The sequence below is a fragment of the Hydra viridissima genome, unplaced genomic scaffold, assembly GCF_058129835.1.
Source record: "Hydra viridissima isolate aposymbiotic clone 2 unplaced genomic scaffold, HvirCarnegie_v1 scaffold_13, whole genome shotgun sequence".
Lineage (NCBI taxonomy): Eukaryota > Metazoa > Cnidaria > Hydrozoa > Anthoathecata > Hydridae > Hydra > Hydra viridissima.
The window spans coordinates 3,687,493-3,706,075 of record NW_028324312.1 but is presented as its reverse complement, the minus strand read 5'-3'; the positions used below and the strand labels follow the sequence as shown (position 1 = coordinate 3,706,075).

The following is an 18,583-nucleotide window of genomic DNA, read 5'->3' as shown; positions in this document are numbered from 1 at the left end:
AACATTTGTAATTCGCATTGAAGATGTTTAATAAGCGCAAAGAAAAAATACAATGAAAATACTCTCCTATATTATTATTATATTAGTAATTACAATTACTATATTGGTAATTACAATATATCTAGATATAAATAATAATTTAATTTTATACTTCTCTATATAAAAAGACGAATTTAGAAGAAGGGATCGAAAGAAAAATAAATTAAATGTTTCAATATAATTTCAACTAAAATATATCTTCTGATATTCGCATCATGAATTCTGTAAAAAAAAAAAAAAAAAAATGGAAAGATTTAAATGACAACACTACAAATAATAATAATAATTTTAATAATAATAATAATAATAATAATAATAATAATAATAATAATAATAATAATAATAATAATAATAATAATAATAATAATAATAATAATAATAGTAATAATAATAATAATAATAGTAATAGTAATAATAGTAATAATACATACGTTTAAAATATTTACATTTAAAATATTTATTTAAAACTTGTTATAAAGCGGTTTTAACTGAATAGCAATCCTGAGTAATCTCTTGAAGGGTTGAAACAAAATAGCAAGTATGTAAGTATCGCAATTTTTTGTGTCTAAATATGTCAATTATTTTAAATTCGACTTATTTCAAATGATAGATATAGAAATTCGTACTTTCATCGTTATTACTCGTTAAAAACCGAAAAAGCACAAAAAATATATTAATGATTGTCTAAATCAATAAAAAGCAAAATGGTAGTATAAAGAGAAATTAAAGGGCCAAAAAAAGGTACTATTTTTTTATAAAAAACTATATTAAAAAACACGTTTTTTAAAGATGTGAATTACTTTTATGGATTACTACAAAAGCACTGAGATAAAATCAGAATTACTGGTAAGTAACTGTTTTTTTTTTTTCTCTCTCCTTTTTTATGAAAAATTGCTTTTTAAATGTACTTGTTTTGATCAAAGCAACTCCAATTTATAATCAAATAAAGCAAAAAAAAACCTAGGGAAAGGCCTTTATACACCTCTTTTACAAAACAACCTAAATTTCATAATTCAAAGAGTAGACTGGATTTTATCTTTATCTGTCATTAATCACTAAAGCTAAGTTTAATGTTTAAGTAAATGAAAAATTAGCCAAGACTTAGGTCCTACAACTTAAACACTTGAATAGTCTGATTCTAGTAGCCCAACACAACAGGACAAACAAGATTATTGGTGAAATGAGATGATGCAGCAGCAAAAAGTGGTGTTGCTCTTTTATTTTCATCGAAATCAGGGTTTTTTTAAATTAGAAAAAATGCCAGTCTTCTCTGTCAAATACCAAAGGTGTCTGTGTAGCGTAGCAAACTGAACGCAATCAAAGCTTACCAAAGCATTAAACCATATTTTTGGAGCATATGTTTTTTTTTATGTTTTTTTTTTTGTTTTTTTTTTTTTAGCAAACTTTCACAAAAATCAAGATGTTGAAAGTATATCAAGCCTTAAGTTTAAATTTTATCAAGTATATCAAGCCTTAGTTTAAATTTTATCAAGTATATCAAGCCTTAGTTTAAATTTTATCAAGTATATCAAGCCTTAGTTTAAATTTTATCAAGTATATCAAGCCTTAAGTTTAAATTTTATCAAGTATATCAAGCCTTAAGTTTAAATTTTATCAAGTATATCAAGCCTTAAGTTTAAATTTTATCAAGTATATCAAGCCTTAAGTTTAAATTTTATCAAGTATATCAAGCCTTAGTTTAAATTTTATCAAGTATATCAAGCCTTAAGTTTAAATTTTATCAAGTATATCAAGCCTTAGTTTAAATTTTATCAAGTATATCAAGCCTTAAGTTTAAATTTTATCAAGTATATCAAGCCTTAGTTTAAATTTTATCAAGTATATCAAGCCTTAAGTTTAAATTTTATCAAGTATATCAAGCCTTAGTTTAAATTTTATCAAGTATATCAAGCCTTAAGTTTAAATTTTATCAAGTATATCAAGCCTTAGTTTAAATTTTATCAAGTATATCAAGCCTTAGTTTAAATTTTCGGTATCAATTTTCAACTGGTTGGTCCAAGGTCCACCTCATGGAGTATGTTTGCTAACGCACTTCACGAAATGGAACTTCATCCTATTTTATGAACACAATTCATATCCTCTTTCAAACACAGCAGCTTCCGGACATTAAGTTGTAATATTTTAAATTGTTGATTGCAGTTTTTCATTTTAGATGAAATCAGTAATAGAACCAACCTCATTTAATTCATTGTGATCCAAACTTATAGTGTCTTTAATCAGGTCCAAATAACTTAAGGATATCCAGAAGTAATGATGATTTTTTTCCGCAAACTATTACATCATGTGATGTAATATTTTGCATTCAATTGTGCACAAAATAAGCATATCGGGTGTCCACGATAAAATTCAGACCATTTCAAAATGAAATATCTTCACAACAACAGATTTAATTTACTTTATTTTTTTTTTTAATCATAAATACTTCAGAGTATTAATTTTATTTCGGTATTAGTGCGAAATGTGAACAAAGATTAGTTAACGAAATTTTAAATCACAAAAAATCTTGCATTCCGCAATTGCATAAAAAAGTAAACATCGCGAGATCAACTGCAGGATACATTTTCGAGATTTTAACTCAGTCTTTGAGAGATTTAGCCAAAAAATTATGTATTTAATCATAGGTCTATAAGGTCCTTTAACCGAATGGTTTTTCTTCACACCTTAGGCAAAAAATACCAAAACACAATCTAGACAGTAAGAGGAAAGGTATTCAGCGTTCAATAAAATTTTACAAATTGCTGCTTCAAGAAAATTAGTTCCTCATTAAGAACGAACAAACTTACTTTACAAAGCTTTTCGCTTAAGTTTCCGGGAAGCAATTTTACTATAAATTCAACAAGCTTTGAGTAATTTGCTCCTACGTACCTAATCTGGCAAAAACTTTGCAGTTGTGGCTTCTGTTGCCCTTTATTTGTCACTCAGTAGATTTTGACAGAGGATATTTACATCAAGAAATGTCTGAAAAAGAGATTGCTACCTTTTGATCAAGAATACAGCATTCTACACTTTTTTGGCCTGATCTAGCATTGATTTATTTCTATAAGAAAACAATTGAAAGATAAGAACAGAACGAAGTCAACTTTTTTTAATTCGCTCAATCATCCCGAAGAGCGCCCCATTGAATCCTATTGGTCAATTTTGAAAAGACACTCGAGAATGACTGGAAAACAAGTGGTTTCACTTGAGGATATGAAGAAAAAATGGGCTTATGCATTGAAAAAAGTATCAAAAGCACTTTTGCAAGACATAATGACTAGTGTGAAGACAAAAAATAGAATTTTGAATAAAAAATTTCATAAATCACTGTAATGGGTTATATCATTCTTTAAGTTGATTTTTCATGAAAAAACGGTAAAAAGATATTTCAAATTGAAATCGGCCGAATTTCATCGTCCTTTATTTTGAAACTTGCATGCATATATAGTTAGCTTTCTAGCAAAAAAATACTTTTTTTTAAAAAAACTTCTTGTCAAGCGTACATTTTGTTTCGTTATAAACAAAATGTACGCTTGACAAGAAGTATGGCACTCCTTGGTACGCCACTGTTAGGAGATGGATTTAATCAATGGATTATTCAATTTAAACACGGCATCGAGGACCTCGAAGTACAAGACCGTCCTGGAACACCAAACTACGTCAAATAATATGTGACTGCGCACAAAACTATAACTTAAACCAAATTTGATTCTAGATTGTTTATTAAGTTTTTGTGTAAAAGATTTGGTCAACATTAATTTTTTAACTTCTGATGTCTAATAACAACAAATAATATTTCAGCAAATGAAATAATATATTATTACCTGCAATTAAGTCTATGAAAAAAATTTTGTCTCATATTTTATGGATCAAATACTTCTAAACTTGTTTTTCATTTCGTTTTTATGTAAACAACTTTGTTGACTAAGCAAGTATACAAAAATAGAAAATAGAGGAACTGATTTCAAATTTTCTGAAATTTCAAAAAAATGGCATACAGCAATTTGCTTTTATCAAAACATTTCTGAAATAAAAGACTGATAAAAAGCCATCACTGAAATAAAAGAGTGATAAAATACCATCTCTAAAATAAAAGAGGGTAGAATACAGCAACAGTGCCAAAATTATAACAAAAGTGAGGTAACTGCCTTATTACAAAAAAACTATATCTTTTTAAAAAAATATAACCAAATTATATAAAAAAAAAAAAGAGTTTATTAAAATACCTCAGCTGCCTCAAGTGCATTCCGCAGATCTTCAATTAAGTCCACACTATCCTCCAGTCCAATTGACAATCTAATCTATTAACACAAAAGTTCAGCCAATCAGAACAGTTTCACAAGTAAAATGTTGTTTAGTTGTTGTAATAATGCACTTCAACATATTTTGTACGAATAATTTGTTATGGGGTTAAACCTAGGGATCGCTAGTTTATGCTAAAAATTTAGTGTACAGTTTACCATATAGCATAACATAAACTAAACTTTTTACTTATTAACTTTTTTTATTAATATTTATATCAATTTATTTCAGATCAGAGAAATCCATGCAATAAACAATCTTAAACCTTAAAACGGTGAAGATCAGCACAAACAGCCTGGTATAAAAATATAACAACTTAACAAATTAAAGTTTTTATAAGTAAATCTAAGAAACAAAAATTGAATTATAAAAAACTTTAATCATGATAAGTCAAATAATAGACATGGTCCAGTAATTTAATTCATTAAGAAAATATAATTATCAGATTATCAAGAAAGTCCAAAAATATTTCACAAATAAAAGTAAACAGATATACTTGTCTGTATACTAACTCTTAGTATACCAAGTATATGGTAAATTATACCGTAAAGTTAGTATACTGTATTCTGTAACCGGCGATCCCTAGTTAAACCTTTGAGATATATTTAGTTTTATGCGAGTAATTCCTTTTGTGTTAAAAAGTTATACAAATTAAATTTTTGGATGTAAAGCTAAGTGTATTAAAAATAGAAAATATATCTTGTCAACAAGTTAGTTCAGCAATTTCGACAACTATGGCAAAGATAAACTGAAAACTTGACAGATCTGGAGATGTGTTGATATAGCTGAAAAAATTTAAACCAAAAAATATTAAATCATGCATGAGTGCTCAAGTCAGAAGCAACTAAACACGAGTGCATTTCAACAACAATTTCTGGAGTTTGTAGTGACCCTAAAAGTAGATCTTTATCAAATAAAGGTTTCAACTGTCACAACCACAGAAAACCTGGACATCTTAGTCGAAACTGTTTTGCAAAATGCCATACTTTCAATGAGGGAATAAAATGTTTTTTATTGTGAACAAACCAGTGCATTTATATAATAGAAAGATTGAATTTGTCATCATAATAAACAAACATTAAAAAAATAAAAAAAATATTTTGCTTACAAAAGTGTCTGATATTCCTAACTTTTTTCGATCTTCTGGTTCTACAGATGCATGAGTCATAATTCCTCTGGAGAAAAAAAAAAAGAAACTTTTTTATCATCCTTTTTTTGTTTTGAACTGAAAAGGAAGTTCAAATTAAAAAAGTCAGATTTCTTTAAAAAGTTTAAGTACAACTAAATAACTAACAAAAAATTGAAATATAAAATTTTAAAAATTCCTGAAGTTGAACAAAGTTTTATGAATGCAGTTATAACATTCTATTTAATTTTAAATTGACCCACAGTTTAGCTTTTTACAATCAACTTAATTACAAACATTGACATTTGGTTTTTTCATTTTTTAACAAGTAGTAAAGAATAGTAACCAACTAGTCTTTAAAATAAGTTAAATTTTATGAAAACTTTTTTTTGCATTTAAAACAGCAAAAGTTTTAATGAGACAACTCTATATTCATACAAAAGTTGGTCATTTAAAATTTTTCATAAAAATAAGTTTATAAGTTTTAATCAAATAATTCTGTGGAATGTCTTCTTGGTTTGAAACAAAATATGGAATGATGGGTATTAGATTTTTTTCTTCTTGAAACTTTGTATCTCTAAATATATAAATTATTTTAAACTCAATTTGTCTCAAATGACTGATAAAGACATTTGTACTTTATTACCATTTGTTAAAAACTGAAAAACTAAATGCTGTTGCTAATCTAATGTTAATCAATTATTAATATACATTGTATTGTATGTTAGTGTTTCAGCATCTTTAAATTCTGTTCAGTTGAATGTTAAATTTGTTCTACTTGAGGACCCTTGTGAACTAACCCACAACCAAATCACCTTAAAGTTATTTAAAATATTTGTCTGGAGGTTTTTGGTAATAATAAATAAATTTTGTTTCAGAAAGCTGGCAAAAGGATATGCGTGCATGCGTGCGTGCGTGTGTATCCTACTTATTCAAGTTGTACCACTCTTTTTTAAGCTATTCTGATGTAAACTTTTACAACTGGTGGAAGTATACTTTTCTTCTTTTAAGAAAAAAAAACTTGCAAACATGAGAAAAAAATGTTTGTGAGTATTTATTCTAAGACATTTTCAAGCAAGAACCGATAAATTTTTTAACACTATATAGGTGGTTAATAAGCAATAAGAAAAAAAGACAATAAGGTAGATGTTAGAGTGCACTATTTTATATAACTCACACTGCAAATATTGTTGCTTATTTTAAAATTTAAATAATAAAAAAATTTCTTGGGGCATTTATTAGACTAACAAAATTATCAAAAAATTATCCTTTAAGGTATTGCTTAAACTAATAAAAATTAAGTAAAACTTAAAATGAAGAATGCAAAACTTACGGATGTTCTATAAGACTCTCAAAACCTCCTAAACTTTCAGCCAAATAAAAAATCTAAAATAAACCATAATTTCAGACTTTTTTTCTCCACAAATGAAACATGAAAGAAAATTTTTTATTTTGAATAATGCCCCAACCTTAACAGACTTTAAAAAAGTTGTTGCTTGTGTCAGCCCTCCTTTGATATGGAAGGCAATCATTCCACTATATCCAGAACACTGTTTGTTGATCAAATCGTACTGAGGGTGAGATTTTAATCCTTATTTATAAAAACAAAAGTAGATTAATAAACATAAAACATTTAGCTTATATTAAACCTGTTAAAAAAAAAAAAAGAAATTCATTCAAAAACAAGACAATGCTGTGTTAACTAATACCAGGATAGATAACCTTTTCAACCATTGGATGACCCTCTAAAAATTTAGCCACAGCTAAAGCATTTTTCATGTGCCTTTCCATTCTAACATGTAAAGTCTTTGAACCTCGGTTCGCTAAGAAGCAATCAAATGGACTTGGTATGCAACCAGCAGCTAAAGAAGAATACATATACAAGCGCATATAAAAAAAAACTTTTAAATAATTTTGTTATAAATTAATAATGATAATTTTAAAAAGTACAACATGAATTATTGTGTGTTAGTATACATATATTTTTTGATTTATATCATTTTACACTAGAAAAATCACTTGAACTCTAATCAAGAGAGAGGATGTTTAATGCAGTTCTGTTTTTAGTTACTTTGTATTTATTTAATTCAGAAACTTATTTTAAAGCACTGTAAACAATATTCCTTGAGAAATTTTATTTTTTTATTTAAGAACTAAATTACTTTAGAGCAAAAAAACTTTTATACCTATAATAAATTGTTCCAGTTAGTGTTATAACATTTGTAACTACAGTGATAAAAATGCTGATAATACTGCAAATACTGATAGTATTGCAAATACTGGTTTTTAATTGAAAATATTAACATTTGAAACTACCAAGTATTATTGTAATTAAAAGTTAATTTCAAGCGATTATATTTGACTATTGCAGCATAAACTTTTAATTTCATATTATCTAACTCATAACATATTTTAAATTAATTTTCATTATTAAATATAATTAGATATATACTGTTAAATTTTTAATTAACTATTAAAAAAAAAAAATCTCTTAAAAAAACCTTAAAAGATGGGTTGAATAATTTTCATTTAAAAAAGTAAGGCAACTAAAAAAAATAAACAAAACAAAAAAACAAACAAAGCTAAAAAAATTATTTTGAAATATTTTAATTGCTAATATCATAATTTCTAATTATATTTAATTTTTGAGAATAATAAAAACTACCATTTTGTAAATATTTCAGCCTTTCATGAAGAGCCTCATCATTTGTCACAATAACACCCATTACACAATCGCTGTGGCCTGTAAATAAACAGAATGTTTTTAAAAAAATTCTAAGAATATAAACATTAAAGTACAACTTTATGATTGCATAAAGATAACATACCATTTATATATTTATCATTGCATAAAGATAACATACCATTTATATATTTAGTTACAGAATGAAGAACAAGGTCAGCACCCCACATTAATGGTCTCTAAAAAAAAGTAATGGCAGTAATTATTATCTGATACAATAACTTATGAGATTAGAGCTTTTGACATAATTTAGACAGATGTAAAACAGAATTAAATAACTGCAGCAAACAGAAAAGAGCAATGTTAAATTAACATTGAAAAAAATTTAAGCATAAAAGACACCTGGAAGTAGGGAGACATAAATGTGTTATCAACAAGAACTTTGATTCCCTAAAAAAGTATATAGATTGGTAAAAGCAGGATAAATATGATAAAAAAACTTAAGATTAATTTTTGTCTCTCTGATACCTCATACTTGTGGGCAAGATCAGAAACTGCTTGAATATCAACAATCTTCATAGTTGGATTAGTAGGAGTCTCAATCCAAATCATCTAAAAATATTCAATCCAAATAATTTAAAACTAATCAATTCTATTCATCCGGAACTAATGTAAAGCAAGTTAAATTTTTCTATAATAAATTTTGAAGCATTAGGGTTAGGATTCTTAATACTGTTTGTTAAAAAGTTTCTAACAACTTTGAAGATAATTATTTGAATATTCTTTGAATGTAAAAATAGGATTTTCTCTGAAATAAAAAAAAACGTTTGCAAAGTGATATTTGGAACTTTTGAATTTCTATTTACATTTGATTGTATTGAAATCAAAACCATTTTAAATAAGACTGATATGAATAACAATGTAATATGTATGCCTCATTCGGTTTTTTGTACATTCTACATAGAAGATGGTTTTTTTTTTACATCTCCTGGTCTCAAACATGCAATTGAGTAATAAAATAAAATTCCAACACTTAGATAATCAAAGTTTCAACATATGCTGTAATAACAATGTTTTGGGTAATTCCATGTAAAAGTGGGACACTCATTTCAATCACCCCTTGGATTTTCTTTAAATTTTAACCAGTGGTACCTATTAATAAATAATGAAAAAATGCAAAATTTGAACTCCCAAATCCAAATGGTTCAAAAGTTATGGCATTTTGAAATTCAGCTTAAAACGCCCTATTTTTTTCCACTTCCGCCATTATAAACTTTGTAGTAGAACTTTTAATTGAATAATTTAAGATCTAGTGGAATAATGTGGCTAAAATTTGGTACCTGAAGGGTGCTGAATTCAAAAATGTAGATAAATTAGAGATATTTAAATGTTTTGACATTTATTTTTTTATTTTAAAATGGCCAGTCAAATTTTTTGTTCTGTTACCATAGGTTGCCCTTTCATTAATAGCCCAGAGCTGCCCAAGTCTCATCGATTCCATTTTTTTTTCAAATGAAGTAGATGATCTTAGGCTATCTTTATAAAAAAAGATGGTTTCGGTTTCTTAAAGTATAATAAAGATATGTCACTTTGAAATTCAGACAAAAAATTTCTTTATTTGGCTGCTATTCTCTTTTACAGTGATACTTTTTGTGTGAATAACTTAAGTTCTAGTAGAGAAATATGACTGAAAATTGGTACCTGACCATTTTTAAAGGTGCTGGATACAAAGATGAAGAGACATTAACCCAAATCCTAATCTTTTAAAATAATTTTTAAATTTTAAAATGTCAACAGTCCCTATTTTTTTCTTGTAACCATAATTTTTATTTCACTTATTTCTGGAGTTGCCTTACTCTCATTGTGAAATAAGATGTTTTGGAAAAGTTTAGGTCTCTGAAATAAAATAAAAAATTATATTGTTTTGCATAACTTGCATATTTATAATCAATATTTTCAAAAGTATACATGGAAGTAAAATTTACTATATAGTAAATTTTATTTCCATGTTTATGTTTTATTTTTTATTTTATATTTATGTTTTATTTTTCAATGTCTTGTATATACAAGACATTGAAAAAATAATTTCTTTTTTTATTATTCTAATAATTAGGTATTATTTCAAAATATTGGTCGCATGCTAAAACTTTAGCTTACATGCTCAAATGTTGTGTTAAAAAATAAGAAACTAAAATGCAAACTTTTTTGAAAAATATTATAAATCTGCTTTATTGAAAAAAGCTCAAAAATAAAAATGAATAGGAATAACCAAGTATAACTAAAATTGAAGTTTATATCATTTAAATAATGAAAGTAAAATATTAATCAACTTTCACTGAAAAGATAAAACTTGTTCAAATAGAGTTTCATCTTCTTTTGAGATTTGGTACTTACGTCCAGAAGATGCTGAAGGTGTTTTAACAAGAGAAATGACATTAATTCTTGGCACCCAGCAATTATCATCCCGCTTTGGCCAGTAGTATGACCAATTTGGATAATGTGGATGCATAAACTTTACCATAAAATCATCATTCTCTTTATCAACTTCAGAAACCATACCAAGCCTGTAAAAATCATCGTAATTGCAAAATAGGTATTGCAACATCATAACATTGTCAATTTTAATAATTTCATATTTTTGTTTTTTGAGGTAGTCAAATGTAAGTGCAAAATCATCATCATCAGATAACCTTTTCATTTTTATAATTGAATGAGAAGATGGTATAAATTGATGGAAACTTCTTGTCCCAGGAATAGTGGTTGCTATTAAAAGTCTATCAGTAAGTTTGTTTCTTACTAGCTCCATTTCTTCAGCAGTGACGTACACAAACGTAATCCCACTGATTGACTTTTGACAGTATTCAAACATTGCTTGAGAAGACAGTATATGACCTGTGGTTGGACTCTGCAAGCTAGCTGTTGCAACAAGCCTTTTAACAGTGCCACCTATTCCATCGCATGGAGATTTACCATGGCTTGTTGCAAAGAAATTCCAGATGCAATGAACAGAAAAATCTTGAGCATGGTGACATAAATTGAAAAAATGTTTGCAGTTTTTATACTGCCCTGCACAACCATCAGAAAAATAATGAATTTTTGTAATTGTGTGACAAAGATGAGTTTTTATATGATTAATGATTTTATGCATAACTTCATTGATAAATCCAACGTCATGATTCAAATCATCTCAAATTACACAAAAAGAAGATATTTCCAATTTCACTTTCTTGTAGTAGATGACAACTGGATGAAGGGAACATTGACTCTTGCTCCAATGGTAACTCTGTATCTCGTCTTGTACTACAAAGGTGTAATTCTCTGCAAAATCTGCCAGTACAATAGCCTCATCAATACTTATTGTTTCTTTGAGATGCTTTAGATAGCTAGATTGTGATTTTGCTATAAATGAATGAGAAGTAATATTATCAAGTTTTTCACACAGGAGCTCTATGAATTCATTTAATGGAAGTTTTATTGTTAATAGTTCAGTTCTATCTGTTGTTGTCCACTGTTTGAAATCCACTGACTGTTCATTTTCATCACTGTCATATTGCTCTTTTGAATCATCATTTTGTGTGAGATACTCCTGGAAATAATTTTGGGCAGCTTGTATTGCCAGGACAACTATTGCATCGGTGAATCATGTAAACTTTAGATTTTTTGCTGCAGACAATCTTTTCAATGATTTCATGGTAAGATGTTTCAAGGCCTATAGCACTCAACATTAATTTAACATTTTGATATATTGTACACACACAAACAGATTGTGTACCTTTTGGACCAGCAAGAATGCACCATTTAGGCTGAAGACTGCAAAATTTAGAAAAACCAATTTTATGCCCTGGGTACTTTGTCTTACATGCCACAAAGAGCTCCTTAAAGTTACACAAAATCAATTTTTTTGACATGTTTTTTTTTTCCCCAACACTTACAGTCTTTTTTACCTGGCATTTGCCTTGAATACTCATCGTCACAGTAAAAAAGCTTTACAAGTTCTATAACATCTTTACTGATTTGATGCCATTCAACCAGATTAGGGTATGCTATGATGCCTTTTTGGTCGCATAAAAGCTTTGCATTTTGAATTTTGTGTTTGGACACTGAAAACTCTTCTGCTGCTTTTCTGATAGACCAAGATTTTGGGGTTAATGTCAAAATTTGAAGTTGCTGCCTTTTGTTAGAAACCTTAAGTTTTTCTTTCATGCATTCTACAAGGTAGTCTAGATCACGAGCTTTGGTTTGAATTTCCTTTAGAACTTCATTTTTTGGTGCAACAAGATCGGATTCGGTTACATTCAGAGCAGTTGCAAGCTTCTTAATAACTGCTTCTTCAACCTGCTTTATCTTTCTCTTTCCAAGTGAAGGCTTGTTAGAGGTATTGGGTAAATGAACTTTTAGAGGAGACACTTCAAGTTTGCATAAAGTACTGTTGAGCAATAATCTTGTTGATTCCAGTATAATTTCTTTTTCCATATTATCTTCAGTTAACTTTATCTCCAACTCGTTCTCTTCTGATTCTTCACTTGACGCTAATTTATGTCTGCATTGTGGACAAAGTTTTTCACCTGGAACTACGAATTTGCCTTTACTGCATAGGTACTTTGCTGTATCCAAGTTGATTTCACGAAGACTACCTAAAAAAAGGGAAGAGCTCTTTTAATATGTATAAAGATTTTAATAAAACCTTAAAAAGTTTAAAATTGTATGGAATTTAATATTGCACTTTCAGAAGTCAGCTAAAAGGTTAAATATAGCTAAAATAGAATTAGGCTGCCAATAATTTCATTATTGTAACTCACAACATTTTCAAAAAACTTAAAGTTATGATTACTGTAAATACCTTTTATAACTTTGTTATGCGTATTAAATGGATTGCAGCATCGTGTTAACTTAGTTGTATAACGCTTCAAATAAATATGTTTATGATGGAGACAAGTTATTGGTTTGACATTTATCATTGAGAGCCCAGTCCTCCACATTAATATTTCTCTTTCATATTCAGGAATATCTTCAAAAGGTTCAATTCCCAGCAACGATGTATATGTTGTGAGATGACATTCACTTTCTAGGTTGATTCCAATGGAGCACTGTTGGCTGTTTGCCATGACTAAGAAACTGAATTACAAAACAAGATTTAATAATTATTTAAACTAAAATTAAAATAATTTTTTTAATTGAAATTTGTTATTGTTAACTGTTGTTTCAAAATTATATTTAGGCGACATAACTGACGTCCCAAAAATATATTTATACATCACAGCAGGCATTGGAAAACTATATTTTTCATGATAATTCACTTCACGAAACTTTATTTATATATCAAAACCAACCTTAATAAACTGTTTTTACACACCACAATTGAACCCATGACAATTAGGCAATTTGTGAAAATATTACCCCATTTTATGGTTAAGTAATATTATACCATTTTAAAATTCAAAAATTACTCTAAAAGATTAGGATTTAGGTTGATTTCTCTTCTTTTTTGTATTCAACACCTTTAAAAATGATCAGGTACCAATTTTCAGTCATATTTCTCTACTAGAACTTAAGTTATTCACACAAAAAGTATCACTGTAAAAGAGAATAGCAGCCAAATAAAGAAATTTTTTGTCTGAATTTCAAAATGACATATCTTTATTATACTTTAAGAAACCGAAACCATCTTTTTTATAAAGATAGCCTAAGATCATCTACTTCATTTGAAAAAAAAAATGGAATCGATGAGACTTGGGCAGCTCCGGGCTATTAATGAAAGGGCAACCTATGGTAACAGAACAAAAAATTTGACTGGCCATTTTAAAATAAAAAAATAAATGTCAAAACATTTAAATATCTCTAATTTATCTACATTTTTGAATTCAGCACCCTTCAGGTACCAAATTTTAGCCACATTATTCCACTAGATCTTAAATTATTCAATTAAAAGTTCTACTACAAAGTTTATAATGGTGGAAGTGGAAAAAAATAGGGCGCTTTAAGCTGAATTTCAAAATGCCATAACTTTTGAACTGTTTGGATTTGGGAGTTCAAATTTTGCATTTTTTAATTATTCATTAATAGGTACCACTGGTTCAAATTTCAAAGAAATCTGAGAGGGTGACTGAAAAATTTCAAGTTTTTGTCTCACTTTTACATGGGAATTACTCTTTTGCATGAAATTGGGAGATCACTGTAACAAAGCATTATTGAGTTTTAAACAGCTATGCTTCAAGTTTTGTACTTGATAAAATACTTTTCAACCTCTCATTACATCTAATGAAATTAAGAATGTTAAGCTAGTATTGAAGCTAATAGTGAAGTGATTCTATAAATTGATTGGTTGTTAAGTTATTTCTGACTTCATTGAGGTATGTATGTTGACAAAAACATGAATTAATTAAAACTTAACTTTAAAAGCAGATGTCATTGAAGTTGAACAAAACTAAACAACTTATAAATTACCTCATAAAAACAATTTACAAAAAAGGAAAGGAAGTATTTTAAGTAGATATTTAATGTGAAATATTAAAAAGCAAATAATTTTTTTAATGTTGATAAATTATAAAAAAAGTTTTATCAAAAATCAAGGCTAAAGAGGCTAAGGGAGGGAGAGGGTAAAATATGACTTTCACTCAAAATACATCTGTTGTGTTCTATTATATGATGCATTAATACATTCTTATATCTTAATAAGTTCAAACAAAGCACTGTCAATCCTGAACTGTAGACAAGAAAATATTTTGTTCTCAAGAAACTCCTTAGAAGAAATAAAAAGATAAAAAAAAGAAAACTACCTTTCAACAAATAAAAAGAGCAAACACAGTTTTTAAATCTATTTAAAGAAGGAGTATAGAAGAATATGTAGATGAACTAAAAGTAGAGACATTTTGATCCTTAATCACAATCCCAACTTCTTAAGCTGAAACAAAATGCACTACTTTTGAATTGTCTCTATAATACTCTATGCAAATCTTTCCAGCAAGTCAATTGGGAAGTTGATGCTGAAAGTCTTTTTAAGTAATTGTGTATGCCTATTTTAAAGTCATCAATAGAGTTAAGAGTGCTTTCAAACCTAAGTTTTAATAGTAAAAAAAAAAAAAAAAAAAAAAAATTAACATCGGTAAGTAATAAAAAAAACCTTTGTTTTTCCTGGTCTAATGTGCTTTTCTAGCAAATCAATATCTCTACAATCAACAAAGTCAAACTCAAGACCACTTTTTGCCCACACTTTTGAAAACAACCTGTTAGTACCTTAAAAGAAAAAAAAATCTATTAATGTACAAAAGCAGAAATATTAAAAACTCATAATTTATAACTTCTACTTTTGAAAGAGTGTTTTAACTTTTTTTTAAGATTAATTTGCTAAACATATAAACTTGCAATTTCTTAACAATACTTTACCTGAACATAGATATTTAGTAAATAAAAAGTAATAAAAAATTGGCATTCCAATTTGCTAATATACAGACCAAGTGATTAAACCCCCAAATATGCTTTTATTTTAACATATCAATTCCAGATCTAAAGCTGTAATTTAATGTTATATTAAAAAATATTAAAAGCTAAAATGACTAAAAAGAACTTAAAAAAAAAAAAACTTAATTCAGTTTATTCAAACTTTATTAATTTTTTTTTTCACTTATGATAAATCATAAAAGCTTCCATTTATAAAAATCTAACTCTATTACAAAAATCTTACATGATTTTGACTTTTATACCATTCTTAATTTTAATTTTATTACAAAACTTTGCTTGAGTTTCTGAGCTTAAAAAAAAACCCTTAAACTATTCCAAAAACTTAGCTGTATGTTTCTTTGTATCACTCAATTTAAAATATCTGTACAGGAGAGACATAATCTTGTAGTTTCGCATAAAAAAGATTGTTTATAGCTATGATTAAACGCCAATATATCTTTGTAAAATTCAACACAATTTATATACAAATTAATTCCCTTGGCATTCACACATATCTTTTCACACATACAATTATTTACAAGTAACACTATGATAACATATCTTTTAGGCACACAATTATTCACAAGTAGTGCTATAATTACAAACCTGGACAGGGGAGGCATTAGGTTATAACTTCAGTTAAGTTCTTATTTACACCAACTTATGTTTGAAGAACTTCATTCAATAATATAATTTACATTAGGTGTAATTTAGATCAAAGCAATTCTTTGCATTTTTCTAAAAGATTCACAACTAAAACACTGCAGCAACTTAACATGGCAAAAATGTAGCAACTTACCATACTGTATCATTTAAGGTTATACAAAATTGTTTTCAAAAAATTTAACCTTAGTTTTTTTTATAGCTTCAAAATCATTATGAAATTATTACAAAAAAAACAAACATTTGCAACTGACTTAATTGTAATAAATCAAATAAGACTTCTACCTCCATACACATCATCCATACAGATAACATGAGAACCTGATTCCAATAACAACATGACAGTTGATGAAGCTCCTAAGCCAGACGCAAATGCTAAACCTAAATTTTTTTATAAATTTAGAATTTTAACTATTTTGAACATAAGATTACCATATAAAGAAATACTGGTACTTTTGTAAAATAAATTTTAAATTACATTGAAAAATATTAATACTATATAAAATAGATATTACTATATATAAAATTTTATTACTATGTAAAATAAATATTAATACTACATTAAAAAAAGTATTAATGCTGCATTGAAATAATAATATTGTATAAATGTTACCTTTTTAAATTTGAAATTTAAATTTTTAATTGTTAGTGATGTAATTGTGTATGAATTTTAAGTGATATATTAATATAATTGTTTAACACATAAAACTACTAATTACTACCTAAACATTATATAGGTAAACTTATTTTAAACATACCAAATCTTCCTCCTTCCATTGCAGCCACACATTTTTCAAAACATGACCTAGTAGGATTTCCACTTCTTGAATACTCATATCCCTAACAACATGTTTCATTTGTTAATAATATATAGGTATAAAAACTAACTTAATATCAACTCAATAAAACATTAAACAAAACCTTGTTTCCATAATTTTAAGTGGAATTTTAGAACAACGAATATAAAAAATAGCTTTTAAATATGGATTTTATTCTTTAAAATCTTTTGGTATATGTTGATAGTGGATATTGATTGAACTCCTTGCGATTGAACACCCAGTGTAGTCCTAGTTAATAGTAAACTCCAAGGGGGTAACCTTTAACTTTAGTTATTGTTAACTAGTTTTTCTCCTATTGATTACTTAAGAACTAAATATTTATAAATTGAGGTGTTGATTCTTTCAAGTAACAACTTTGTCACAATATTTTAAATTGATGACATTAGGTATTAGTTCTTAACAGTAAATAGCAGTGGTCTATATCATATGGCTTACTGTAAATTTAATTTATTTATAGCTATATAAATAGCTGCACCTTTACACAATGAATTTAAACATTCCAATTTACTTACGTGGTGAACACCAGGACTGTCTTGCTTAAATGTAGTGGCCAAAGATATGGGAGGAATTACAGCTCTTGAATCCCACTGCTCAGGTTCTTGACCTTCATGTAAAAGTTTAGTAGCAAAATGTGAGAATAAGGGCACTTGGCAATTATTTTCTTCCATTTTAAAAGTTTATACTACAACTAAACATTAAACATAAAACCTTTATCTTATCTTACTATTATTACCATAGAATATTTTAAACTAAATTAATGCTGACATTGAATTTTTTTATACTTATTTACAAGCATGTTTAAGAAATTAAAAAAGTAGATTTTACTAAATGGTCATTAGGGGTAAAAGAAAAAAGTACCAATACCGATTCGGTAAGCAAATAAAAAAATTTATTGACAAACAGTTTATATTAGCACCAAAAAACCTTTTTTCAGCTGAAAAGAGAAATGTATTTTATATTTTGAATGTTCAAAATACAAATACTACTCGAAAAAGTATTTTAAATAAATAGCAAAATACTTTCCAAAAAAGAGTATTTAAAATACAAATACAAAATACAGTATTTTGTATTTAAAATACTTATATGTATTTTAAAGTACAAATACTTCTTCATGTCTGGTATATATATAGCTGTCCGGTTTCTTCCGCCGAATATTAAAAATGACAGCATTTACTTGTAACAATAGAAGATAATATACAATTACGTAATAGTAAGTTATTCTAAACTGTTTTTCAAAATAAAACAGAAGTGTAACCAAGAATTTTACTTCCGCAGCTCGATGGGCTATTATTCTGTTGCCCAATCATTCATGCGCACACATTTTTTGATCTTAAGGAAAGAACATGTTTTGAAACGTTACATTTTAACAGTGAACAGTTATTATTGTTTTTTAAGCAGTTTTGGGTATTTTTTTGATTTGATCTAGGTCATAAAAAAAATAAGATCTGAAGCGAACAACATCTTCGTAACTTCTCGAGCGTATAATCAAAATCTTTA

At 27.3% G+C, this 18,583-nt stretch overlaps 1 protein-coding gene and 1 pseudogene across 3 annotated transcripts; both read right to left on the bottom strand.

The window, feature by feature from the left end:
* Nucleotides 1-59: 59 nt before the first annotated feature.
* LOC145195243 (cystathionine gamma-lyase-like) lies at nucleotides 60-18,251 on the bottom strand. 2 transcript variants are annotated; one of them, XM_090070324.1, is made up of 14 exons: nucleotides 17,599-18,251; nucleotides 17,006-17,087; nucleotides 16,533-16,628; nucleotides 15,268-15,380; nucleotides 8,676-8,759; nucleotides 8,550-8,597; nucleotides 8,329-8,386; nucleotides 8,130-8,207; nucleotides 7,174-7,326; nucleotides 6,934-7,055; nucleotides 6,798-6,850; nucleotides 5,447-5,513; nucleotides 4,263-4,337; nucleotides 60-261 (listed from the first exon to the last, which is right to left on the bottom strand). In XM_090070324.1, the coding sequence occupies exons 1-14, from the start codon at nucleotides 17,752-17,754 to the stop codon at nucleotides 253-255; spliced, it is 1,194 nt and encodes a 397-aa protein (XP_089926450.1). In that variant the 5' UTR covers nucleotides 17,755-18,251; the 3' UTR covers nucleotides 60-252. The 2 variants fall into 2 exon arrangements, 1 of the variants encoding a protein (XP_089926450.1); XR_016446185.1 differs by lacking the exon at nucleotides 60-261 and adding an exon at nucleotides 2,456-3,525 and having other exon boundaries at nucleotides 3,589-4,337.
* Nucleotides 10,400-13,349, bottom strand: LOC149880105 (uncharacterized; annotated as a pseudogene). Its single transcript, XR_016446184.1, has 2 exons — nucleotides 12,988-13,349; nucleotides 10,400-12,781 (listed from the first exon to the last, which is right to left on the bottom strand). The product of XR_016446184.1 is annotated as an uncharacterized LOC149880105 (transcript).
* Nucleotides 18,252-18,583: the final 332 nt, after the last annotated feature.

What these genes read in the sequence shown, in the direction of transcription:
- LOC145195243 (XM_090070324.1), bottom strand. Translation starts at nt 17,754, where the DNA reads ATGGAAGAAAATAATTGCCAAGTGCCCTTATTCTCACATTTTGCTACT. An exon ending in TTAGACCAGGAAAAACAAAG is followed by an intron (nt 8,760 to 15,267) that starts GTTTTTTTTATT and finishes GAATATTTTTAG; the next exon opens with ATGATTTGGATTGAGACTCC. An exon ending in TTATGTCTCCCTACTTCCAG is followed by an intron (nt 8,387 to 8,549) that starts GTGTCTTTTATG and finishes ACTTTTTTTTAG; the next exon opens with AGACCATTAATGTGGGGTGC.